General features: G+C 33.4%; 1 protein-coding gene and 1 long non-coding RNA gene across 5 annotated transcripts in view; both read left to right on the top strand.

Annotated features, from left to right (window-relative positions):
* Positions 1-27,306, top strand: part of AP5M1 (adaptor related protein complex 5 subunit mu 1) — a 51,918-nt gene that overhangs the window by 9,394 nt on the left and 15,218 nt on the right. For 2 of the 4 annotated variants that reach the window (XR_012002191.1, XR_012002190.1), the window contains exons 3-8: positions 1,761-1,988; positions 2,632-2,771; positions 3,476-3,561; positions 3,653-3,771; positions 6,482-6,578; positions 20,490-20,638. Coding sequence is in view for 1 of the 4 variants with exons in the window: in XM_026000623.2 (XP_025856408.1) it covers positions 1,761-1,988; positions 2,632-2,771; positions 3,476-3,561; positions 3,653-3,771; positions 6,482-6,578; positions 9,221-9,306 (756 nt within the window). In the remaining 3 variants the exon portion in view is untranslated. Of the gene's footprint in view, positions 1-1,760; positions 1,989-2,631; positions 2,772-3,475; positions 3,562-3,652; positions 3,772-6,481; positions 6,579-9,220; positions 9,942-20,489; positions 20,639-24,248; positions 24,351-27,306 lie in introns of those variants that run through there. The other 2 variants (XR_012002192.1, XM_026000623.2) reach the window with 2 other exon arrangements.
* On the top strand, positions 11,215-14,761 carry LOC140599374 (uncharacterized). The gene is made up of 2 exons (XR_012002193.1): positions 11,215-11,298; positions 11,435-14,761. It is a non-coding gene; the product is annotated as an uncharacterized lncRNA (long non-coding RNA).

Consider the following 27,306-nt stretch of genomic DNA (forward strand, 5'->3'; position numbering starts at 1 on the left):
TTTTCATTTAATGTTCCTAGTAGAAAACCTAGTGAAGCAAAATTCAGTGGACTGAAGTTCTAATCCTTATTCTACCACTAATTCTTTGTGTGTCTTTGGAAAAGTCACAATTTTTAGTCTTTTTCATTTTTAAAATCAGGAAAGTTCCTAGGTCCTGTTTTTATAATTTCTAGTTAAAAGTCCAGATTTACATATGTCAGATTACCTTAAAGGGTAGTACCCAGGTCTCATCTAGAAAGAAAGTCTGCATTCTATAGTAAATGACGGATGATCTGCTATTTTAAATGATTAGGTAGCAGATAATTCATTGGTGGCTTCCTTACTGGTTGCAATTTTCCAATCCCTCTAAGAATATTAGGCTAATTTAATAAATATAAACTGAATATATAAACATTGTAACAGTATTTTCTAATAAGATTTGCTCATTTTATTGTTTCCCTAAAATATCAAGAAACAAAATGTTTCTTTGTTCTTGCTAGTTCACATATAGAGAGTGATGGTTTAGAACTCAAAACACATGGGGATCCCTGGGTGGCGCAGCGGTTTGGCGCCTGCCTTTGGCCCAGGGCGCGATCCTGGAGACCCGGGATCGAGTCCCACATCGGGCTCCCGGTGCATGGAGCCTGCTTCTCCCTCTGCCTGTGTCTCTGCCTCTCTCTCTCTCTCTCTCTGTGACTATCATAAGTAAATAAAAAAAAATTTTTTTTTAAAAACTCAAAACACTAAGCTGTTTTTAAGTTTTGAGGTAATAGGACATTTATATTTTCAAATGTGATAGTATTGTAACTGTTACCCAAAAATCTTTATGAAGTATTAAAACCAGGTATTGTTCATAGTGCCTGCCTTTTCTCTAAGTGCTTACATCATATAACATATATTCTTGAATTCACGCATATGTCAAGTAGTAAATAAAACATAAGAAAGTAAAACGTCACATTAGAATGGAAAACAAAGGTAGGATCCACAATTAGAAGAAGATACCCATTCAGTAAACATTTCTTTGAATGTCTCTTGTGCATAGCAATGTGCCAGGTACTAGAAATAATAAGAAAAATGTAACAATTCTTGCTTTCAAAGAACTTAAAGCTTCAAGAGAGAAACAAACAGGGCACAAACACCTATAGAGGAGGTAAGCAGTTATTACTGATGCATGCCATGTATATGGTAGTGGAAATAGCTACTTGCATCTGGAGCTAATCCTACCTGCTGAGTTTCTATTAACTCTTAAAATATTTGTTCAAGTGTACAAAACAAAACATGTCAATAAGCCTTATATGGCCCAATTCACTAGTTTTAATTGGGTGCTTTAATAGAGGTAAATGTCAAGTTAGAGTTGAGGTAGAAAGGAAGAACCTGATTACCATGAACAGACAAGTGTCAATTTGTTGAGTCAGGAAAAGCCATTTGGGTCAGAAAAAGCCATTACAAGGTTTAAGAGGTAAAGATATTTAATATAGGATTTAGGGCTTACCAGAAACAACAGTTAATTTAAAACTTCATGAAGATGTGAAAAATAATTTTGAATTCTGAGAAGCTCATACCAACTGTAAAAGGAGTTAAGAGAACAAAGTTTCTGATCTAAGCTGCAACCTTCCAGAGACAGTCACTAATGCTTTTAGTCTGGAGAAGCCAGAATTCACAGATAAGTATGAGATACCACCATGTCTATCTGTTACAACCTCAAAGCAGAAATCCATGGAAAGTTCTGAAAAGTGCTGCATCTAAGATCTTGGTAATATGTGTTTCTGTTTCTATTGCAGTGTGATTTAGAAGGAATTATGCCAAATGTTACCATCAGCTTGAGTCTCCCTACCAATGGGTCTCCACTTCAGGATATTCTAGTTCATCCTTGTGTGACTTCTCTTGATTCTGCCATTCTGACTTCTAGTAGCATTGATGCAATGGATGATTCTGCATTTAGCGGACCTTACAAATTTCCATTCACTCCTCCTTTAGAGTCATTCAACTTATGCTACTATACTTCTCAGGTAAACAACCTTGGAAAAGTTGAGAATTTGTGAATCTTCATGCTTATGAATTCTATTGTAAGTAAATCATTCACACTTTTAGCCCACATGAGAATTTTTCATTATTTACCAGATAATAATTAATGAATGAAAATGAAGATTTAGGTCTTAAAAAGGATACCTCTTCTCTCTGGTGTTAGTAACAGCATTGAATGGTTTTCAAAGTTATGCGATTTTTTAATGTTGCCTAATAAGGACTCCATGGTCACAGGATAGATCTTGGTATAATTTAGTCAGGTTTGGATTATGAACATAGATACCCATAATCCCAGGTCACTGTGGTTATAACTATATAATATTATTAATAGGTATTGTTTGTTGAATAAGTGCTGTGTCAGACATTCCACCCAACCTAGAGGAGGGGAACCTGAATGAGCAAATGAGGGAAAATGTCAGGTAACTTTCTGATCTCTGGAAACAGAGGAAAAATCCTTGCCTTTAGAATGATAATGGCTCCCTCATCTTTTATCGAAAGAGTAAAGTAAAGTGGAGTAATCTGTACGCAATGACTACATTACTGCAGGGCCTTTTTCTCAAGCATTATTGGTATTTTGCACCCAATCACCTGAGAATTGTACAAAAATTTGTTTATGTTTGTTTCCAGGTCCCAGTCCCACCAATTTTGGGTTTTTATCAAATGAAAGAGGAAGAAATAAAAGTAAAAATAACAGTTAACTTAAAACTTCATGAAAGTGTGAAAAATAATTTTGAATTCTGTGAAGCTCATATACCTTTCTATAATAGGTAGGAATAAAACAATGTGCTGCCATGATTTCTCCCTTTCTTAGTACATTCCCACCTCCCTACAGTAAATTATTTGTTTTTTTACTTTATTTTTAAGATCTAAAAATTTTGTTTTATTCAAATGAATGCTGATTCTGAACCAAAAATCAGCCATAAAAATGCTCTCTTTACCTTTTCTAGTTAAACTTATTAGTAAATATAAACCTAAGTCAATGTAGCTTCTTTGAGGGATTATTTCATTGCTGGTTTTATTTCTAGCAGTTTCTCTGTGCTCTACATACAAGTCAAACTCAACTATCAGCTACCTGGTGAATTAAGCCAATGATATCATAAGATTACTTCCTTATCAGTTGTGCTTTTAAATTTGTTCTGCAGCATAGTTCTTTCCATAGGATGCTTAAAGATAGAGTAAAATCATAATTTTAATGTGTCAATCCATATAACTGAAATAATATGTTCTATATGATTTTATAATTGTCTTTAAAGTTAATGAAATGTATATCATCACCAAAAATGTTTGTGTTTCTGGTGTTTTTAGAGATATAATATTTGTTATTTGCTCTGCTTTAGTCTGCAAACTTGAATTCGGATTTGCTTTTATGCTGTCCTATTAAATAACACTAGCTAGATTTGACTTAGGTCTCTAAAAACTCCTCTGTCTATGATCACTTTTTCTCTCCATTGTATCCTTTTCTTTTTTAAAGAGGTCCCATCACACATGTGGAATCCAAAGTTAGTTTTGGCCAGCTTGAAGTATCTCGAGAGAAAAGTTTATTGATCTGGATTATTGGTGAGCTTTTATTTATTGACTTTTTTTCTCATTCATCTGTTGTAAAATCTACTTACTTTAAAATAGTTACCTGGTAACTTTGTGTTTTTAGGACAGAAGTTCCCCAAATCCATGGAAATTAGTCTTTCTGGAACCGTAACTTTTGGAGCTAAGAGTCATGAGAAGCAGCCATTTGATGAGATTTGCATTGGAGCTACAGCATATTTAAAGGTAAATACATTTATGTGGCTCACTACATTAGAAATCTTTTGTTTTTAAGTGGCCTATATCTAATTGACTTTTAATGTTTTCTAGCTGTTTTTTGTGGTGGGACTTTTTGTCTGTGCTAAGTCTTTTTTTTTAGATTTTTGTGAGATTTCTTTTTGTTTAGTATTAGTCACTTTCTATTTCACTTAATACTTTAACAATTTTAAAATAAAACAGTTATAACCTTAGCACATCAAATTAACCAAGTTCTACCTACCCAGCTCTTAGTTATTACATTCAAGATTTGTATACAGAAAATATAAGATTAGCCCTTGCCCTCTAGAGATTTTCCACTGATGAATGCTAGTAATTGATCAGTGCTGCTTTTGGTATTTGAAGGAAATAGTGAGTACTTCTGATCAATGTGGTCAAGGAAACCTTTGAAGTAAGAGGTAGGAGTTTAAGCAAAACTCTGAGACCAGATAAGCATGAAAATGAAACTTTGAAGATTGACCAACATTTATATAGGTAAATAAATGACTTAAAAGAATGAAGAATAACAGGCACACTTAGGAACCAGTGCTAGAAATAGTAGTAATACATCAGACTGGATAAGTGATTTAGATCTAGATTGTAGCTTTGGAGGGTTTGCATTCTGACTTATATTCCTTTGTTAGAAAATGTTAGGTTTTTTTTTTAGTATGGGAGTGGTCTTTCAGAAAATAGTACTTTATGAAGATCAATTTGGAATGAATGTGAGAAAGTGAGTAGAAAAAAAACCAAAAACCTTGATTCCCAATGAAAGGTAGTAAGTTAATGATGCTTAGGATCATAGAAAGAAAGAAAGACTGCTGGAGAAGCTGTGATAAAAGTAAAGCATTGGTCACTAATTAAATATAGAAATATATGGTTTTAAGTCCAAGATTTAAGGGAAAAAAGTAGCTTAAATCAGACTTGAAGTTTCAAGAGGGCAGAGACCATATGAGTATCATTCATTCATTATTTTTATCATCAACACCTAGTTGATTACCTACCACATAAATATTTGCTGATGGATGAATATACTTAGGGAAAGTACTAATATGGAGAAAGTTAGGAGGAAGTGGGCTCCATATCATAGATGTTGCTGGTGATAGCAACATATCCTAATGTAAGTGTCTAGTAGGTAGCTAAAAACCTAGAGCATGATTCTCAAGAGAAAATTCAACAGTATATAAGAATTTAGAAGTTACCTGTGGAGAAAAAATAGTAGAGGTAGTAGAAATGAATAACATCAGAAAAAGTGAAAATAAGCGGATAATTTTGAAGACCCAATGAGAGGAATTGAAGGAGTGATCAGAAAAGGAGGAGGAAGACTTAGGTAGAATGGTAGAGAAATCAGAGACATTGAAATCTATATATAAAAACAATTAGAGGAAATAGTAGTGAAGTCAGAAGTAGATTAGTGATATTCATTTCTTCTATCTTGGCTTTAGCTATATCCACAAACTTTGTTTCAAGGATTATTATAAAGATTCCTACTTCCAGCTATTTTTTCAGAAGAAATGTGAAATGTTACTACACCATAGGTCTTACAAAGACAGAGATTATAACTTTTTTTATAACATCTAGTTTTGTGGAAATCAATCTTGGTATAACTTCCAGAATCCAGAATTCTACTAAACAAGCAAGGAAAAGCCCTCTTCTATTAGAGATAAAATGAGTTCAATAGGAAAAAAATTGCTTAGAAGATTGGAAAATTTACATCCTATGTATGTAGATCAGTTAGTTTGGCAATGAAAAGGAGAAAGTTAGGAAATGGGAGAAATTTGAAGGGATGAGAAGTGGAAGAAGTATAGAAAAGATAGCAGGATATTGCAAAATCAGGAGCTTTTAGCAGTAAAAATGAGAACCACAGCAAAGGGAGACTTGAGCTCACTCGATAAGACACAGACCTTTGATTGTTCATGTGAATATCATTGTGACTCAGGCACCCCACTACTCTGCCTTCAGAGAAGGTACTAATGGCCCTTTCTGCAATAGCACAATATAATAATTGGCATTTATTACTGATGATGCCACATTTTCACTTAAATCCCAAAATATGAATAACATTTTAGAAAGGTTTTATAGGTGAGACAAAGGATGATTTCTAAGCTTAGTTCTATAAAAATTGAATTTCAGTTTTTGGAAGATTAAGCAGAACATCTCATTCCTCCCAAACATGAAACAAACTGTTTCAGTTTTAATAATTGCATTCTTGTGTTTTGCTAGGAAGTATCTACATTTCTGACTGTAAAAGAATTATGATCTGAGATAGATCACAATCATATAGCCTTAGAGATAGACAAGAATATACAGAATACCAGACACCCTAGAGGAAGAGGCACCAGCTTTTCTTGTCAGTTGAGTCTGAGTTCATATGCCAGCTCTGCTACTTACATTCAGGATGCTAATTGCTCCATTTCTGAACCTCAGTGTCCTTTGTAAATAAGGGATGCTTTGCAATATAGATTAGAGTCCATATTAGTGAAGTATCTGGTGGATGTTAAGCATTTCATAATGACAACCCTACAAAGAAATAGTCCTAATGCAAAGGGGAAAAGGTGTTATGTATGTATGTATGTATACATAGAGACATTTTTATTTTGTGAACTATGTGAAATAAATTCCTAAAGTATCAAAGGAAAAAATGTGGCCATCACTTTTATCAAATAATCACCTCAATTTAGTATGTTTCTCTTCTTTTTTCTAGCTTCATTTTAAGATCTTAGATTATACACTCACTGGTTGTTACGCGGATCAGCATTCAGTTCAAGTTTTTGCATCAGGAAAACCAAAAATAAGTACATGTAAGTTGTATAGATTCAAACTAACTTGAGGTAGTTAAAATGGTGCTATGCAGTTATTACCTAAGATAAAATTAAAATGTAACAGAAAGAAATCAGAGAATAATTCTAGTTTATAAAAATTCTGACCTGATCATATGATTATTATTTAAAATTTTGAATATTTTTAGCAAATGCTGCAGTAAATGAGTATTATTTAGCACTCTCTCCATTTTATAAATAGGGCAATAGAAAGGTTTTCAGCCCTCAGTGAGTTTGTTGGTTATAAGTAAACATATATATACTATATATGAAAACACAGGGATACAAAGCAATTTATAAATGAATTCAGAATTATTTGATTCACATCAAATATTTATGGAAGCATAAAACAGAAAAGCAGCTAAAATGAGGTTAAGTTAGTTAAACATAAGCAGAACTCTTAAGATTTAAGTAATCCCTACACCTAACATGGGGCTCAAACCCATGACCCCAAGGTCAAGAGTCACATGTTCTTCTGACTGGGGCCCAGTCGCCCCTAGATAAATGTTTCTTTAAGGATTAGAGTCCCAGGGGTATCCCTGGGTGGCTCAGTGGTTTAGCGCCTGCCTTCAGCCCACGGCGTGATCCTGCAGTCCTGGGATCAAGCCCCACATCAGGCTCCCTGCATGGAGCCTGCTTCTCCCTCTGCCTGTGTCTCTACCTCTTTCTCTCTGTGTCTCTCATGAATAAACAAAATCTTTAAAAAAATAAAATAAAATAAAATAAAATAAAATAAAATAAAATAAAATAAAATAAAATAAAATAAATAAAATAATAAAATAAAATAAAATAAAATAAAATATAAAATAAAATAAAATAAAATAAAATAAATAAAATAAATAAAATAAAATAAAATAAAATAAAATAAAATAAAATAAATAAAATAAAATAAAATGGATTAGAGTCCCAGAATAGGTAGAATAAGATAAGACTTTGTACTTTCAAGTTTAGAAGAATTATAGAACTCGGAACTATAGAATTCTAAGTAATTACTTGTGAAGGGCAAAAGTAATTTCTATGTAATATAATCAGAATAAGTCATATTCTTCCTTAGGATTTCTTTTTTTCATCATTTTTTGTGTCATATTTTAAAGAAATGCATATACATAGAAGAGTCTTCATGATGCATTTTTTTAATGAAGACATGATATAGTTATATCAATTTAGACAAACCAGTGGTTTTGTCTAAATGCAAAAATTTTGGATTCTATCAATGGGATACTGAATGCAAACAGACCAATATTTTAGATTGTCTGTGGGAGATCTATTGTCTCTTTAGATATGTCTAAAATATTTTGAGTATCTTATTAACTGAACAAATTGTAGCGGTTCTCAGCATAATACAGAATGGGATGTTTCAGTAATCTACCTCTTAAATATAAAATGTTTATATTTTAATGTAAATTAATATAAAATATTAATATATTGAATAAAAGAGGTCATTTTAAATGCATAATTATGGCCAGTCTTTTATTTCCTTCCTCCGTTAGTTTCAGAACGTGACTGCCACTTTGTGCAACTCTTTAAGATCTTTATTTTACCATCATCTTGACAATACAATCTATTTTCATAATATACAATTTAGTTCTGAAAATATTAATGCCAATATTAATGTTAATTTAAATAATAAGTAACATTTATTGTTTACCTTGTGCCAGGCACAATTCTAAATATTTTATGTGTATTAACTTATTAATCCTCGTAGCACTGTGTGTGAGAATTGTTATCTCCATTTTACAGATGAGGATGCTGATGGAATAGAGGGATTAGGGTCACATAGCTAGTAAATGGCAAGACTGGGAATCAAACCAAGCAGTCTGGCTCTGGAGTGTACCCACTTAACCAGTATGCTGTATTGCTTTTCAATGTTACTAGGTTCTTAGACTGAATAAATAAATAACAAGGTAATACATCCTACCTCTTTTTCATTATGAAGAAAAGCATGAAGAAGAAAGACAGAAAAGGCAGAATTAGATATTTACAGATATTTACAGATGTGTGTAATAATCAGAATTTACATGGGTCTAGCTCCAAATGAGCATTATTAGCTCAAATTTACATATCAGAAAACTTTAGTTCAAAGAAGTTGTCATTTGTCCAAAGCTACAAAGCTGTTAAAACAAAAGGCTTAACTTTGATCAGAACTTTAAGAAACCATTGAAGCAACTTTTAAAAAATATTACCAGAAAGTGGGATGTTTATTTCTCTCTCTAAAACTTTGAATAGATAAAGAACAGCAAGATCAGAATGAGGACCATGGTGAAGAGAGGTCACAGAATTGGAAACCAATGAAAAATTTTTAAGTTTTTTTAGTTGATGTAATGGTCCATAAGAAACAATTTAAAGGAAACCATGAGAAAAATTGATAGAAGTGGAATAAATGAGGGATATTTGCATAAGTTTGGCATAAATAAGCTCAAGGATAGATTTAAATATTTAATAAACCCATATTTTTAAAGTTGTAAAAAGTATAATGCCTTGATGATGTGAAATTAAAATGAATATTTCAAAGTATTGCCTTTCTTGAAATAATTGTGTTCCGCATTTTAAAATATAACTTTGCTCACTGATTGAATTTTTGTTAAGCTAATACAGTCTTACCATTTATTTCCTTTTTTTTATAGACCGGAAACTAATTTCTTCTGACTATTACATCTGGAATTCTAAAGCTCCTGCACCAGTAGTAACATATGGGTCATTATTACTGTAATTAATTCATATTTAAATAGAATTTATATAATAACAGTGCTTAAATCATTCGTCTTTTATTTTTAATGTATATGCATATAACCTATGAATGAAAAAAGTCTTTGATTTAATTATAAAAATACTCTTGCTTAATGTTTTTAGCCTGACATAGTTTGAAGGAATATTTTAAAGACTATGTTTCCTATTTTGTTACCCTTTGATTCTACTCAAATGTGATTCAGAGCATAAAACAGTAGTGATTCACTTTAGGCTTATTTTAAACTAGTCCTGGGTCACCCTACCATACAAACTTTCCTGCTCCTGCGGCAGACATAGCTAATCAGTTGTAACATTCTTTCTCCACTGAGCCTTCCTGGATATGGGCTCAGGCTCTTTTCTCAATGTGGAGCTGCAAACAGCCACTTCTGATAGATTGTAGATAGAAAGATAGATGTGCAAGATAAAAACTCTTTGCTCTTTCAAACCTGAGTAGTTAAGTTCCTAGTACAATGGATTATTGTGGAATACCAGAAACCACTGTAAATCTCTTGGAGGAAAAAAAAAACAGTCAATGAAAACAAAAGAATATTGTTTAAATAGTAACCTGTTCTTAATCAGAACTATCTTATTGACTAATAAAGAATCTGCATAATTCTATTCAAGGTGTTTATCTCTGTTCTAGATTTATTTTTCAGGTAAGCTTATTAATCTGCCACAGTGACATTTTGCTCAGGATGTCAGCATACTAAGAAGGATGGGATACTTTCAGAAAATGAGCATAGTGTTTTTTGATCACTTAATGCCTGCAGCGCAAATTTTTAAAGATAAATTTAAGTATAATACTGATTTCCATGTTTGTCATATGAAAATTCTTAATGAATACAGGTAAAAATATCAGAGCTGTTCTATGGGTAGAGAGTATTGCTTAATCTTCTTTCAGTTTTGTATAGCCTATTTCCTTTAAATTTGTCACCCCTACTTTCTTATTAGCATTCTCTTGATTTCTTTAGGAACCACCCAATCATACTTTTTATTCTGTCTTTACAAATTATATGTGTCATTCTGTTTGAAAGCAGTTCCTTGTCCAATTGGACTTTAAGTGACCATTCAAGAAAAGATGAAATCTTGAGATCCTCCAGACTTCATCCATGTCAGGTTCCTTTTTACAGAAGAGAATTAGAAGCGTTATAAAAAATATGCATTGCAGATTAATATTCAATTAAATTATCTCTTGGTTTCTATTTTTTAATGAGTCTCCTAAGCAAAAGCTTAGAAAAAGCTTCTAACTCCTTGAAAGAGAGCTATGATAGTTTGAAGGGATATTGCATATGAGTTTAGGATTTGAAATATGATTTTTTTAATTAAGGTCAGTCTCATTATAAATTCTCATTTTCTGCAAGGCATTATCATGGCAGAATGCTCTATGTTCAAAATTATCCCAAGTAACAAAGAAAGTAGAATAACTGCCTGACCAGGACTTTAACTTATTATTCTGGCTTAATCATAGATAATCAGTAGTAAAGGCTTTCCTTTTGAAAGAAGAAAAAAACCATTTTGCTTAAGTTATTTGATCTCTCTTAAATTCAAGGGAAGCTTAACGTTTAACATGTTAATATTAATGGAGCCATTTGGACATCTTGATCATATAAATGTTGAGTAAAGTACACGAAGGCAGGCAAGAGGCATTTATCTAATAAGTACACAGATATTCAGTATAATAATCCCCTAGGGAAAACTTTTTTTTTTTTTATAAGCAATCAGAAAAAGCAGTGAATCTTTGATTTGATATTTCTAGAAGCCTGAGGAAAATCTAGGGAGTACTGGAAAAGTGTACGGTGGAGGAGAACCTGATGCCATCTGTTGCCATTCCATTCTAACATAACGCTACAGAACTAAAACCAACTCATGTTTTCATCCTGTTGAGATCAGCTGGTCACACTGTGATGCTTTTGATTTTGTCTAGAAACCTGTCACTTCAGGATAATTTCTGAAGACAAAGTCTGTTTCCCGTTTGGTAGGTGACCTGTTTAATGTTTTCCCTGTGTCTGGGAACTCCTTAGTGTAATTAGCGACCTTTGAACTCCACAACTAATCCTGAGCTATTTTGTATTCCTTACTCATCTTTAAGGCTGGACCTTTCTTTTCTTCAGAGTCCGCTGCCACAATTAAAGAAGAAACAGCTGCATTTCAAAGGGATTCCGATTCCAGAAGCTTAATCGTGATTGACATGTTCTTATTCTAAGCTATAAGACACTCTAAGAGTCCTTTCTTGGGTTAAAACTTCAATCATTTTCTAAAAAATTATCTCACTATGGATTTTATTCATTTTCTTTGATAACTATTCTTTGCATTTTTTAACTTGAAAGATGCTTTGCATTTGTGGTGAATATGAGCATCTACTTCCAGTTAAAGATTTGGATGGTGTCAGACATACTCTAGATGCAAAATTGCTAAATTCCCTTTTAGTGCCAAAATATGATTATGAAATCTGATGTTGATCATAAGGGTAATTATTCTCCAGTAAACCCAAAAGGTACAAAATGTGTTAAATTTCTGAGAATGTACTCTAAAAAAAGTGGTTCATGATTTTCATAAAATCCTTCATTTTTTTACTAAACAATATTTTTAAAACTTTTTAAAGCTAACCAATACTCTTATAGCGTAATATAGTATACCCTTACAGTGGTGGGCACTTTTTATTTTTCCTTTTTGAATAATTGATTCGAATGTCAGGTTTGAAGTAAATAGCCTTGTCAGGAATTCTCAAGAAAATTACTTGTGTAAAAAGTTTCTTTCATTAAACAATAGTCTATCTCATAAACTTCAATTTTTTCAAATGAACTCAGTATTTCTGAGTTAAAATTATTATGGTTTTTATACATTGTGTGATTTTCAAGGTCTTTCAAAGCACAATTTTATACACAGTAACGACTAATATTTTTCTTTTATTTTTTTATTATAGTATTTCATACTGCTTTATAGACATTCATTGACTCCTGTACCACCCGTGAGAGGTAGGTAGGTCGAGTTATCATCCAGAGCCTCTGCAGGGACTGCTGCCATAGCAGAACGGTTGTTTCTAAGACAAAGGTCAGAAAAGGGATGTTAATAAACAGTCCTCAGGTTTAAGGGACTTTTTTAGGATTACATCTTAAATTCCAGCAAATCAGATTTAGGAGTTACTGAAAGTGAAATTGATCCATCCCTCATCCAAACTTTGCAATACTTTCCTGTTCTGACATCATTTAGATAGTTAGCTGTATTATCAGATTAGAAACCATTGTACCCGGCTGCTGAAAGGAAAAGGAGGCAAAAAGCTAAACATGGGATGAATTCTGAACCTTTTAACCTGGCTGAAGTACGTTGGTCCCTGTTATGCAAATACCTTCAATCCTCTGCTAAGTTCAGTGGAAATAATTTTCTTGAATGACAGGTTTATTCAGCAAGGATTCAGTTGGTGATTAATCCCCCTTTGATCTAGGGTATTTCACTTAACTACCAGTTACCTCGTTCTGACAAAGTGCAACTGAGATTAGGGAGATCACTAGAACACTACCAGGGTGTGCGTTTATTCTCTCTAACCTTTTAAAGCAAGGGCCAAGAATGCAATTTATTTTCAGTATTTGAAGATGTAAAGTCCTGTCTGCTAAGTTAGAAAGTCAATTGAATACCAAATGAAGTTTATTTCTTACGTAATAGAACAAACATTTCTTTTTGCTTTGACGAACAATGATTTTAGGAAACATAGGCTTTGAAGAAAGAAGAAACAAAGACTACATTCTAAGTTTATCTTCTCGTTTTGTTTCATGTACTGGAGTGTGTACTTACTGGCCCTGAGATAAACTAAAAAATCAAAGCAGTGGCTACAACTTAGGTTGAGAAAATGCTTCTATTTTATTAAACTGCATGGTTTCTCCCCGCCCTCCCCCCATTAAAAAATGTCATGCTATGTGGTAAAGAAATCCAATGGGGAACACATATTGTAATACATAATTATTCATCTTAAGATTTGTGGTTTCAAAGCTTTATTTGTTAACTTTGTTCTTCCTTGAGGAAAAAGGGATTGTTATATTGCCATCATAAGAATACTCACATTCTTTTTCAGGATAATGGCATTTATTTCCGTAAAGAAAGATAAATGATGCCATTACAAAAATAATACAATTTAAATTATCAAAATAATGACTTTCCACTGTACTGATTACTATCTTTTCTGCCTTTTTCTTGAGTACCTCTTCTCCATAACTTTAAACTTCAAAATATTTTACAGAATTTTGTACAATATTTTAAGGAAAAAATTTTAAGATTTGTGTTATGCTAGGCTTCTCAAATAATTTACTTTTTAAAACTACTATCAACATCAGCATCAGTATTCACTTCCAAGATAGCAGATTTGGAGATTTATTTCTCAAATATATTTCAAGACTGACTTAAAAAAAGAAACAATGATTTTTTAACAAAAAAAGGTTTAAAATATTAAATTATTATTAATTTTATTATTACTGATGGTGTTTTTTTTAAGTGCTTTATAATTCATTCTTCTAGTAGCAGTTTGGAATGCAAGTTCATATTTGGATGATTTACACACTTTTTTTTGGTCTCAAACATTCTGTGATCCAATTTCTAAATTGAAACAATGACTTGTACACATCTAATTCATGTTGGTGCCAAACCAGTCTAGTTTCAATTTAGTAACTAATATGTCAGTATCTTCTGATAGCAAGTTACTTAACCAAAGCAAAATTGATGTGCTGAGCTCCCTTGGGCAGCACATATACCAAAGCAAAACTGAGAAGCAGAAAGATTTAGGATAAAAGGGCAGGATTCCCTTGGTAATGTTGGTAAGAAACTAGTATTTTTAATAATTACTCTATGGAGTCAATATTTAGTTAATAACTGTTGCAATATATCTTGAAATATGCTATCAGAGAATCTACGTAAAATGTATGTATACATATATGCGCATGTATTTGTGTAATGTATATGTTTATCTCTGGGTTTCCCTATGAAATGTTTGTATATCATGTCAAAGGAAGAATATTTAAAGTCCAATATCTTCTCTTCAAACATGTTTATTAATAGCAATAGAGAGGTTCATTAAAATGAAAATTAACAACTCAAAATGGAGTTGATAATATTATTGTCTATATATAGCTTGGAGCAGGCAATACCTTATCTATATTACTAGTTTACTCTGAAGTCCAGATTGATTTATCTGGACCCTGACTAATCTGAGTAATTGTTTACAGTGTGGTGCTAATGTATGATGCACAGCATTTACAGATTAACAAGTACCCTGGGTTGGAAACCACCTGCTGAATTGTTTTTTCTAGCAAGATGTGGAAATTTGTACATCTTAATAATCCATTAAACATTAAATCCATGTCTTCTTTTTAAATGATAGTATCTATAAAAACAATACTGTTTAGTTAATACTACTAATAATAAAAATGAAAAATAAATTATTATCCCTCTCACAATTTTTACTTTTTCTTTCAAAGGACTTGAGTGCCCTCTGCAGGCTATGAAGAGATAATTAATGACTATATTTAAACCATGTGGTTTTTCCCTTTTAGAAGCATAGTCTGCATTAAGTGTAATCTATTTTACTTCTATTGTTAGCTTTGTTAATTTGTCAGTGATTGAAGCAAGAGTTCCTTTTGTCAGTTTTTTATAGTTGTGTTTAGTATGAAGAATATTACCATTGAAATTTCCAAATCACTTATTAGTTCAGGCTCTTTAAATGTTGGAACTATACACATTGAAACTAATAATTCCTGTTCTCTCACAGAAAGGAAATCAGGAAAACATTTAGCTATTTTGAAATATGTTGGAGATATAGAAGATAACTTGATTATTTCAAGTTACATTACATTCTTAGGATATTATACATTTGCTATAAAGCCTTTTTCAATATGCATCATGTAAATTTTTTAATTTATATACAAGTTCTGTGTATTGATCTTGACAAGTGATGCTTGTGTTCAAGTTAAAAAACAAAGCTTAGAATTTCTTTAAAGAAAGAATTGAACAGATAATGGTTATGTTATTGATATGGAGGTCTGCTAGCTAGAAAGAGCATTTCTAGTTGAGCAAAAAGCAGAGGTTTTATTGAGTCCTTCATTTCAGTGTACTCATACTTTCTCAACAGGTACAACAGTTCTATTCCTAAAGGGTATAGGAGTTCATTTAGTATTGAAACTATAGAACTGGAGTGCCAGTAGCACCTCTGATTCACTTAAAGCTGCCAGGGAAACTAAACATGATGAGAACAAGGGGAATGACTGGGTCAAATTAATAGAAATAGATTTTTTTGCAAGCAACATAATGATCCTGATCATCAACCTTGAAAAGTAAATTAGAACAAGCAAATTGCTGTTGAAAAATTCTTTCAGCACTCTGCTGTTGCTACTCAGCTAGTCATGGCTCAGCCAGAGACAAGGAAAAAATGCACCCAGTTTTGTATTAACAAAGGCAACATTATTAAAGTGAATGTTTACATTGTGTTTATTGAAGTGTTCAAAGAATATTTGTTGCATCTTCAACCTGCTATTCTCTGGACTAGTGTAGTGCATGAGAGTAAAAATGAGTCATGTGTACATTTTAGAAAGATAACTGACAGTTATCTTCAAAATATTCAAAATAACTGAACTGTCTTCAAAATATTTAAGTATCAGACTTAAGTACTTTCTCTTTTGAAGATTTTCATCTAAGAAACATATCCCATTAGAAAAGACTCATTTATTTGAATATACCTTCCAGTTACTTCCAAATGCTTGATAAAACTTTCCTCCCAGAAACAACAATGCGTAGGGAGTAATGGGCTCAAAACAATCAAACAAAAAATGAAATAGCTGTGTGAAGTTAGTGTGTAACAATACATAATATGTGCATGAGAAATAGCATCAGTGTGAGCACTTGTGTGAGCTACAGTTGTCTTGAACTACTTCATAAAAACCAAGTTGAGAACAGCTGAGACAGCAAATGATAACATGTCAGTCTGACATTTTAAAATTTAAGAAGCATTATATGTACTGGTAAAATGGGAAATTAATAAAAGTTCAGAAATAATTTTAGTTTTCACCTAAAATGAACAATTTAATCACTATTATGTTTTAGAAGTTGGGAAAGTATAGTACTTAACGGGGATTCAAGTACCATATTTTACTTCATCTCTTAATAAGTATTAATGAGTGCAATTCAGTATTCTTCAGTCTCTTACGGATGGACTGATTTTTAAAGAATTATTGTCTTGGTTTCACCAAAAGGGTAGGTTGTCAGTGTTCTACATCTCAGACTAAAAATTTATCTGTCACAATTAGCAAAGGATATTAGCCCATGCTGTAGGCTGTTGAGAACCTTTTAGATATTTTATTACTTACCATTTCTGTAACACATATATTTACAGAGTGTTATATATTTAATACTTTAAAGTCCAGAAAAATTGATAAAAACTACTTAAAACTTATGAATTACTGTACAGAGGTTTATATTTAAAATGAATATTTTAAGATTTTCCTGAAGTACTATCTTTGTCTTTGATCTTAAAAAAAATGTTTTTGATAATAAAGCAAATGCCAGCAAATGCCAAATGTCTAGCTCTGCTTTTGCTAAGGAAGTAACTAGGAAAAGTGTTTTGTAATGTGCATAGCTTAATTAATAGTGGCAAGAGGACTTTTTAACTTATGTAGATATCAGTGGCTTCATATTCATAATATATATTTCCTTCTAGTAAAAGCGCATGCCATTTTATTGTTTTTAAAGGTTTTATTTATTCATGAGAAACACGGAGAGAGAGGCAGAGACACAGGCAGAGGAAGAAGCAGGCTCCATGCAGGGAGCCTGATGTGGGACTTGATCCTGGGACTCCAGGATCACGTCCTGGGCCGAAGGCAGGTGTCAAACCACTGAGCCACCCAGGGATTCCCAAGAGAACATGCCATTTTATTTTATATTAAAGGCCTAAACACAATTGAACATAAGTTATGACTTGAAATTAAAAACTGCTGAGTAATCTAGTTGAAATGGAGACCTTAATTTAGTCAATAAAAGCTCAAATGTTGAACTTTATTGTATTGTACTCTTATTATATGTCACTCTAGAACTAAGACACAAAGACCAAAAAAAAGTAGTATCTGATTTTAAGTGGTACCTTATAACTCTCACAATGTGTTAGCATTGCTGTTGGGTTTTTTAAAAGATTTTATTTATTTGACAGAAGGAGTGAGAGCACAAGCAGGGTAAGCAGGAGAGGAAGAAGTAGACTCCCCACTGAGGAGGGAGCCTGAAGTGGGGCTCGATCCCAGCTGGGATCATGACCTGAGCCAAAGTTAGACACTGAGCCACACAGGTACCCAATTTATTAGCATTATAATATGGAAGACTACTTCTATACATTTGTTAATTACAGAAATTGTTTAAAGAAGTGATGGTTGACGTTCACCAGGCAAACAGGACAGAAGGGCATCCCAAGGGCAACATCATATATGTGCAGGTGTGTCTGACAAAATTCCAGAAACCTGAACATCTAACATAGTATATACATGGAATATTTTTTTGGTTCCAAATGTTTGAGATTTGGATAGGTAGATAAATACAAATTTGTAAGGAAAATAATTATTGCTATATTTAACTTCCATCCTAACATACAAATATAAAAGCATTTCTGCCTACTAAATCTACCTCCACTCTATCTCCCCTTCTTCCCTGCCTTGATAATTTTTATGCATATTCACATGTGCTAGTATGAAATGTGCTTCTGTATGACCAATGAACAAAATAGAATGATGTGTAAGTAGGATTACAAAGAGTATATGTGAAGAACTTCTGTAACTTGATGGGGTAATACATGTTATACATAGTTGATGAACTAAAGTTTTCTCTAATTCACCCACACTAGAACTTCTACCTTTGGAACATATTATTAGCCTTATTTCATTTGAGTATATATACATGTACACATAAACGGGTATAAGTAAGTAAACCAAAATATAAGCTCTCAAGCACTAGTCTCACCTATTAGTTTACAAACCTTTCCCCTACCTCCCACGTCAATACTCTGAACTTCTTGAGGATAATGACATTTATCTTCCCATCTTTGTATTCCCAGTACCACCAGAAACAAAAGAAGCTTAGTCTTGATTCAGTGAAGTAGCAAAATGTTAAATACATAATAAAGCAGATTGTCTTTCCACCTGAAACAAATCAATGATGTTTGAGTGATTATGGTTTTGCATGTGTGTATAAAATGTTCATTGTGCAAACAGTGGTTCAGTCCACATTCAGCACAGGTGATTTCTGCCCTGTGATTACCATCTTAGCACTATTCAGAGAAATTGCCACCTATTTGTGACACTTCTTCAGGCTTACTATGTGGAGCTTTGGCTCAGCCTGTTAGACCAGCAACAGCTGAGGCCTGCAGTCGCTGCCCATCATAGGACACATTCTTTGCAGTTATGCTTCAGTGAATCTTAAAGCACTTGGCGCTCCCTTAGAAATCCTTTCTGGAACTCATTCTACGATAGCTTTGTGAGTTCCCCACTATTCACCAGATTTGATCCTGATTTTGTTCAATATAATATGACCTGATAGACTATGACACCTCTCATCCCATAAAGCCACAGCTTTCAGTGGTTCCCATATACTGATGAAATAGTCACTAGTATCCAAGAATTCCAAGTGGTTATTTTGAACATATCCATTAACCATAAAGGCAGAGTGGTGTAGAGGAAATACACAATCTTTAAAGTCCTACACAGCTGATTTCAAAACCTGCCACTTATAAGCTGGGTGGTCCGGAAAAAATTACTTCTGTGATCTTCTCTTTCCTCCTAGCTCCATAGGATTATTGTATTGAATGATACCAAATTCCCTGCATAAGTATTTCAATCAATGTTCTTTCTCTTGTGGATCAAAAGTTAAGAATGGCCTTTTCATGCGACTCTCTCTGCCTATAATTAGATGGTTATAGCTTCAGATTATCAAAATTATGAGTTGTCCATTTGACCTTGGTGGAGTTTTTTGTTTTTGTTCTTGTTTTTATAAGTAAGCTCTATACCCAACATGGGGCTAGAGCTCACAACCTCAAAATCAAGAGTCTCATGCTCTACTGACTGAGCCAGCTAGGTGTCACTTTTTGGCCTGGGTTTTGAATGTTCAGCTTATACCATATACAGGAATGCCTATTCCACTGCTTAACTGAATCCTTGGAATTAAAACGGCTGCAGAATTGAGTAGGGGTTTATTTATTTTTATTTAAATTTTAGTTAACATACAGTGCAATATTGATTTCTAGAATAAAATTCAGTGATTCATCACTTACATAGATGTTAAGTGTTTTATAAACTTTACTAAAGTTTAATAATTCATCATTCATGGGAAGACATTCACTCAAAATTCATATTATGAGTCATCTGCCAAAAGCTAGATTGAATGAAAATAAAATCCATACACAGGAACATTGAACAAATACAGTAATAGCCCACAAACCTTTAATAGAGCTTATTTCTGGAAGGCTTTTCTGTATGTCATCCAAGATGTAGTCTGTGCCTTTCATAACTAATTGTTACATGTGAAAGTCATTTCTTCATTAGATGAATCACTGATTAAACCTGAATCTGATGTCTGGTAAGGAAATAAATATATCCAGAATATTCTGAAACACACATTTATGTGACCTATGTGACACTGAGTATAGGAAAAAATGTAAAGATTAAGTGCTTGCTTTCCTAGAAGTTTGAATATAAAAGGTAGAGAAATGCTTTAAGTACTAGCTGTTATCTGTGGGATTTTCCTGAAACACTTTTTCCTATAAATAATAAAAAATTGAGTTAATTGATAACATAATTTTTGTAATGTCTAATTGCTTGATTTATTGATTTGATAAAACACCGAGTTGTCAAATTTAGCTTCCTGGAAAAGAAAACAATAGCACTTAAATCTTAGTAATGCTAAAAAGGGTTGAAAACTATTTGTTCTTTCCCCCACAGAACACGGACATTTTGTTTTGTTTTACTGGCCCTTTTGCCCAAATTAGCTCTTGAATAAAGTACCCTAAGATGCAGCTGCAGAGTTCTAATAGCAGGTGGGCATACTCCTTCATCTTCCCCAGGTCTGAGTCTCAACCACAATGCCAACCAAGCCTCTCTGTTGTCTAAAAGTGGAAAAGTGAATGGCAGGATAACTCGAGGCTTTTGTGGCCCTCAGGGAACTCCTGCTGAAGACCACTCCCCTACACATAAGGAGGGAGGGCCTTGCTAACTTCCCAGGCCTGCATAGGAGGGTTCCATCGCGATGCCCAGTTGGTGGCGCCTGAGAGCTTCCTAGAGGCTGCAAGAACCCATGGCTACTAACAGGTATTTCTCTTTATATTTCTATTTCTACCAAACGTACTGATTTTACATTTTTAATAGTGATATAAAGTTTCCTCCTTAAATTTAAATTAATGAGTATATAACAGTATTAACTATAAGGAATTAAAATTAAATTTAAAAAATAAATTGAAAATGAACGTATATAAAGAAAGATTGAATAAAGAATAGTTCAGGTGGTGTATGGCAAACAGGTAGAAATGCAGATGAGTACACAAAAATTATTTGGGGGCATTTTGAAAACCAAAGTTTGACAGGGAATCAAAAATAGAAATAACTCTTCATTATGCTACTCAAGATAGTTTTTAAATAGTCCTCAGAGGGGCTAATAAGCAGTGTAGTCTGCGGAGCATATACTCTGGCTTCTGGGTTAGGCAGACACAGTTCAAATGCCATCTCTGTAAGTCAACCTTGGGCCCAAGATTCTCATTTGTAAACTAGGAGTCTTAACCTCATAAAATTGGTATATGAATTAAATGACATAGCACATATAAAGAGAAAGTAGTGGTGCTCATTCATTCCTTTTGACTCACCCTTGAATAATGTCAGCTGTTTCTCTTCGTGACTTCTGAACTGGAAATAGGTCACAATTATTTCTATTCCAATCTTTTCTTGGTAATATACTAGCAAAATAGAGAAAAGCAGCATATTGAATTTCCCACATTTAAAAAAAATAATTAAAAGAAGATTCCCACATTTACTGCAGCACAGAGAAATCAAAAGTTTGTGTTAGTGTCAAAGTCAGATGTAGATTTTCATCTAGTTAAGGTAACCAACCTCACTGTTTCTCCTTATATGCACACAGTAAATGAACTGACACACGCGCATACATTCTTGTAACAAGTAATTTTCCTCTCTCTGCTTTGGTAATTAAAAACTAAGAGCTGAAATGTTGACATTTATTTGACCTTTTTTTAGAACTTTTTATTTTTTTTATTTTTTTTTAGAACTTTTTAAATATATTTTTGTTATTATCTTTGTATTCCTTTTACTATCTTCTATTTTCTCTTTGTTTTCATGTATCTATTTTTTATTTTGTTATACTATATTGATCTTTATTAACTGATCTTTATTGTCATTAAATCCTTTATTGTTGGTTTCCTAAAATCATTTTTGGAATAAGGTTAGGAATAATTATATATGCAAAATAGTGTCATTAATCTACCACTGATAATGTTCTAGGCAAAATTTAAGAGAAAAAGATTGGGGAGAATTTAATATCTTGAAACTGGTCATGTCAGACAGTTCTCTGCTGACTTCTAACTTTAAGCAGTTCATTCTTGCTAAAACACAGTGAACTTCGTTACGCACCAATCATTGCTTTACATCAAAAGCCATTAGAATCTATTTTTTTTAAATGAGACTCACTTCACTAACTCTACCAGCTTATGTATTCAAATACGTATTGTCTTTCAAATTAGTCTCCTCTAGAGATGATTCTAGTGTATCCATCATAGCTAGAAAAATAATGAGGGGACTTGTCTTTGCAAAAGCCTTCAAAGCTAATTTAGAAGCAACAGAAGAAAAATGAACTTTATGATTACCTCTTCTCTTTAAATAAAACCCACTTTATCTAGCTTAATCAACTGTCATATATTCATGGGACTTAATTTTTAAGAAATCAAATATTTGGAAGGATATGTCACATGATTTGAAGGCCATTCACAAAAAGGAATTTCTAGGAAGATTGGTAAAATGACAGACTTAATGCAATAAGTAGTTAGCAAAAGAGACTACTTTGAAGTTCTGTTGCAAGTTTGGGTGTTTGTTTTTAAAAGCATCTCAGTAATAAGCACATCCTATACAGCATAATTTACATGTTTCTAGGAAGCCAAAATATTTTCAATGTCAGTATTTGAGTTTTGTTTGATTAAGGCATAAAGATAAATTTTTAAAATAAAAATAATAATTGAGGGTCTTTATAGCAAAGATCTATTTTGACAGGAAAATTGCAGCAATTGAACCTGTAGTGTATAGGACTGAGACTGTCTAAAATGAAGGGAAAATAAAAGAGTATTTATGCATGTGTTTTCATATTTTAATTTGAATATGCTATCAAGAGAAACTAAAAATTACGTTTTATCGGTCATTCTTATAACATCTTGTGATTATTTGTATTTAATGTTAAATATTACCTGACATTTTTACTTCAATTATTTTTAGCTATTCACCCACAAATGTAGTAAGGCTGACATAATTACCCCCTTTTAATTCACAAGAGACATGTATTTACCTATTTGTTATAAGGCTTTTCAAGCTAGCATGCTGTTACTGTGACAAGACTACTTTGAACACGCAGTAGGTAAAATAATATCGTTTATTGCACAGCAATCTCAATAGTTGAATGTTAATTTAACCAGTAAAGACAAAGTAATTGTAATAATATGAATGCCTTTCTTCTGATGAAGTTAAAAATGGAACTCAAATTGTACTTATATGGCTCATTGGCTTAGTAATCACTGGAAAAATCAACCACGGTGGAAAGCCTATTTGCAAAGCTGCAACTAGCTACTAGAGATCCTGGTTGAAGATCTCAGTGTAGAATCAGTGTAGATATTAGTGGCATGCTAGAGTATTTGACACCCAGAGTGGATTATTTTTAATACCTATCACCTCCATGTGACAAAATTATTTTCAGTGATAATCATGAAAGGAATAAGAATAATGTCCAGAAAAGAAGTGCAGATAGTGAAAATTATGGATATTTTGGGAGTTATTTTACTGGCTTAATAATCATGCCAGTGAAAAAAATATATAAAATGAAATATTTATTACATATCACATATAAAATACTAATACTTATAAATAAATGTATTGTAAAAGGGAGAATTTATACTTACATAGTGGTAACAGTAATGCATAATCACTTATGGCAATGATATGATTTTAATAGAATCAACACATCTGCAAAAGGTACAATTTAAACAGCTAAGTCATACCACTGATGTAGCTTCTATTTCCTGAAGTTATTCTTTAGTTTAAAACAAATGATTAATAATAAAAAAAAATTATTCAAATTTAGTAAAAGATTTGATGTTTGAAATAAGATTTACACTGCTCAAACAAAAAGTTCACACTTCAGATTTAGCATGTTGTCTCACTGTTGTAATAAAAACTTCCCAGAATGACTGGATCAAAGTGACTCAAGTTCTGTTTTTAATCTTTAAAATCACTATGCTAAATTATAAATTTCAAATATATTCTTTAAACACATGATTATGTTGTACCACAAAGTTTGGAGGCAGACATTGCTTTCAGAGCAGGCTTTAACAATCCTCAACTGCTCTTACTGTGGAAAGGAATGAACACAGCCAAGTCCATGTGTGGGGGCCGATGGTATAATCGGGAATCCTCCAAATTAACTTACATATAAGATGCGTTGTTTATTAAAGGATAAGTTATCAAAATGTACTAATCTGAAATTTACATTTTTTTTCAACTCAATAATCAGTAATTATTTAGAATTTAGACCAAAAAGAGACAGTTTTGGAGAGGATTGCTTTGCACTAACATTGTTTAGGATTGTTGGCACATGGCAATAAAAAGCAGACCAATGTTTTGTCAGTTTTATTATTGTGTTTACGCTTCTCTACAGACAATGCCTACCTACATCAGGAAGTGATGACCCTGCCCTCAACACATGACAGCATACTTTCATTTCATCTCAACCTGCAAAACATGCTTTGTTTTGTGCCAGGTACACCGACTGAAGAAAACATGCAAAGATGTTCTGCACCAATCTTTACATGTTCATCAGTATTCATTTAGTGAGGAGAGCCAAGGGTTAATTAGTAAAATTAACAGTTGTTAAATAATTGTGTGTCACTGCTTCCCAGGGCTATTGTACAACATGATTAGTTCTGCATCATATCCCACCATTAACACTATATAAAGTCTTTTTTTTTTTTTTTCTAACCCAATTACCTGGAGAAGAAACTCAGAACTGGCCTTCAGTTGGCAGCAGGCTCTCAGCATGTTTGCTCCATCTTTAAGCACATTCCTGGTTTCCACTCTGTTCCTTCCCCAAACCTAGAATCTCAGTGCTACTGTGATCCTAGATTTCTGGGATTACTTCCAAAGTTTATATGTCTAAAGTATTAGGAACCTTGTGTGTTCCACCATTCAGAGGATTCGCTTTTCAAATAGGAATCCAGAGTGAGTAGAGCTTAGCACAAAGACCAAAGGTGCAATTTCTGACAGTGTTCTGTATCTTGGGTTTAGGGCCTTCATACCACCTTTCAGATCACACCACATCAACCACACTCTGCTTATCTTACTCACATGGTCTATCTGATACAAAGACAGTCCATGTCATTACCTCAAGATTGCAAATGGAGCATTAGGACTCAAAGCTTATGAGAGCTTGTATCTTGATTAGGACAAGTTTTCAGATCTTTTTATAAAATCACAAGACTTTTCTATCCCAAAACTAAAACAAAAGGCAGTGCTGGTGACTATACAATCATGACTATATCACTTATTTTCTTTTTAAAGATTTCCTATATACTTAAGAGAGAGAGCATGCTCTAGCAGAGGGGAGGGGCAGAGGGAGAAGCAGACTCCTCGCTGAGCAGGGAGTTAGACTGGGTCAAGATCATGACCTGAGCCTAAGGCAGACTCTTAACCAACTGAGCCACCCAGGCACCCCATGACTATATCACTTATGTCAGTTTCTTCATCCAAAAAATGTGGGAAGAAGGCAAGATGACTAGATGATCTCTAGAGTCCCTATTACCTTCTATATTTCTATTGTACATATAAAACAAATGTTATAAGCCAAATTTTATCATCTGTGGGCACATAATTTTGGGAAAAGAAAAGAGACAAATTGTTAATAATAGGAAAATGTGATGGTGGTGACAATGATCACAGGACTCATGGTTAGGAAAGCAAATTGTGGAGTTATGAAAATCTTTCCCTTATGGAAGTTTCTTGATTGGGTTTCTCTCTCCCTTTCCTTTTACTTTCCCTTGTGGTTTTTGTTGAACCATGGCCCACCATCCCACACCTGGGGGCTCTTCTTAACAAATGTTAACAAAATCACTAAGAAAAATATATAGTATGTCAGTAGTGATAAATTAGAGTTAAAAAAAAGAATGAGTTCTGGGGGAATGGAAGTGGGGTACGATTTTTAAATGTACAATTGTCACAGAAACTGAAGGCAAGTGTGGCGGGGGCAAGAGTGGACCTTCTGATAATCAGGAAGACAACAGCAAGTGCTATGAAAAACAGCTTCTACACCATTCAGGAAGTGACTTTGCTTGTTGCAAAACAACAGGTGTCCCAAGGACAGGTGAAGGTGTAATTGAGAAGTACTTTTACTTTTTAAAATCAGTATCTTCATACAAACTAAATGATTTTAAAACAACTGTAGTGGGGCGCCTGGGTGACTCAGTCAATTAAGAATCCCACTCAACTTCGGCTCAGGTCATTATCTCAGGGTTGTAAGATCAAGCCCCACGTTGGGCTCCACAATAAGCATGGAGCCTGCTTAAGATCCTCTCTCCCTCTCCCTTCCTCCCTCCCCCCAACCATGCTCCATCAATCAGTCAATAAGATAAAAAATAAAAACCTCCCTAAAAAATTAAAACAACTGTGCAATTTCACAGAATACCTAAATTCTAACTACAGTTGCAAACTACCTTCTGAAACACCAGCAAAATCCACAAAGGATAATAATGCTTGAAACATCCTATTCTAGGGAATGCTGTTTCTCAGTAAGATAGAATCTATTATTTGAAATTACATTTTCCTTTTTTAGCTTTCTATCAGTAATTATAAGATTTAAACTGAGAAGTTACCTGATTCCTGGAGGTGTTAACTCCAGGGAAGGGTGATGAGAGAGGTTTCTGGGTTGAACGTGTTTTGATCTAGTTACTGAGGCCAACAGATGTTCTGGTGGTCATGGGGTATAAAACAGGAAAAAGCTTACACTGGAGTTGCACCTTGGGTCAAAGCTAGCTCCAGGGAAGAGGAGTTGGCCTTCGTCTAAGAACTCCTCTGTCCTGCACAGAGATTTCCTTGCACCATAGGTGGGGCCTGCTGGACAGTGGAACACCCATTTTTCAACAGCAACTCCGTGTGGCAATAAGAGGCAATAGCAGTAGTGGATTGGTATGATCAAGTATCAGTATTCCACTTTGTGGGGTGAAGAAGTTGAACCAAACAAAAGCCTCTTGTGGTGGCGTAGCTATTATTTGTCCATATTTATCCCTATATTTATGGATGATGTGTAGAGGAGGTCAGATAGTTGCATCTCCAAATTGCAAAAACATCTTTTACTTCTTAAACTGAGATGAAACAAAGTGAACTGTTTATTCTATCACCCAAGTAAAGTTTAAATCTTGGTCTCCAGAAGGAAATTTTGAGAGTAGTCATTGCATACAAATATTTACTTAATGCCTTACAAATGCATAATGTTCTAGGCTGATTCTGAACATAGATCATAATAACTAACATTTGTTAAGCACTTACTGTTGATTAATCCCTAGGCCTTTTTTTCTTTTAATTTTCCCAACAACCCATGGAAGTTTGGTATTTCCATTTTGTAGGGGAGGGAAATTGGAGTTTGGTGGGATGAAGTGGTAGACCAGAATCTGGGCACAGGGCAGCCAGTGTCAGGAGCTCTCTTTATACAGTGCCTTCCAGGAAGT

Source organism: Vulpes vulpes, chromosome 6 (assembly GCF_048418805.1).
Source record: "Vulpes vulpes isolate BD-2025 chromosome 6, VulVul3, whole genome shotgun sequence".
NCBI classification, from domain to species: Eukaryota; Metazoa; Chordata; class Mammalia; order Carnivora; family Canidae; genus Vulpes; species Vulpes vulpes.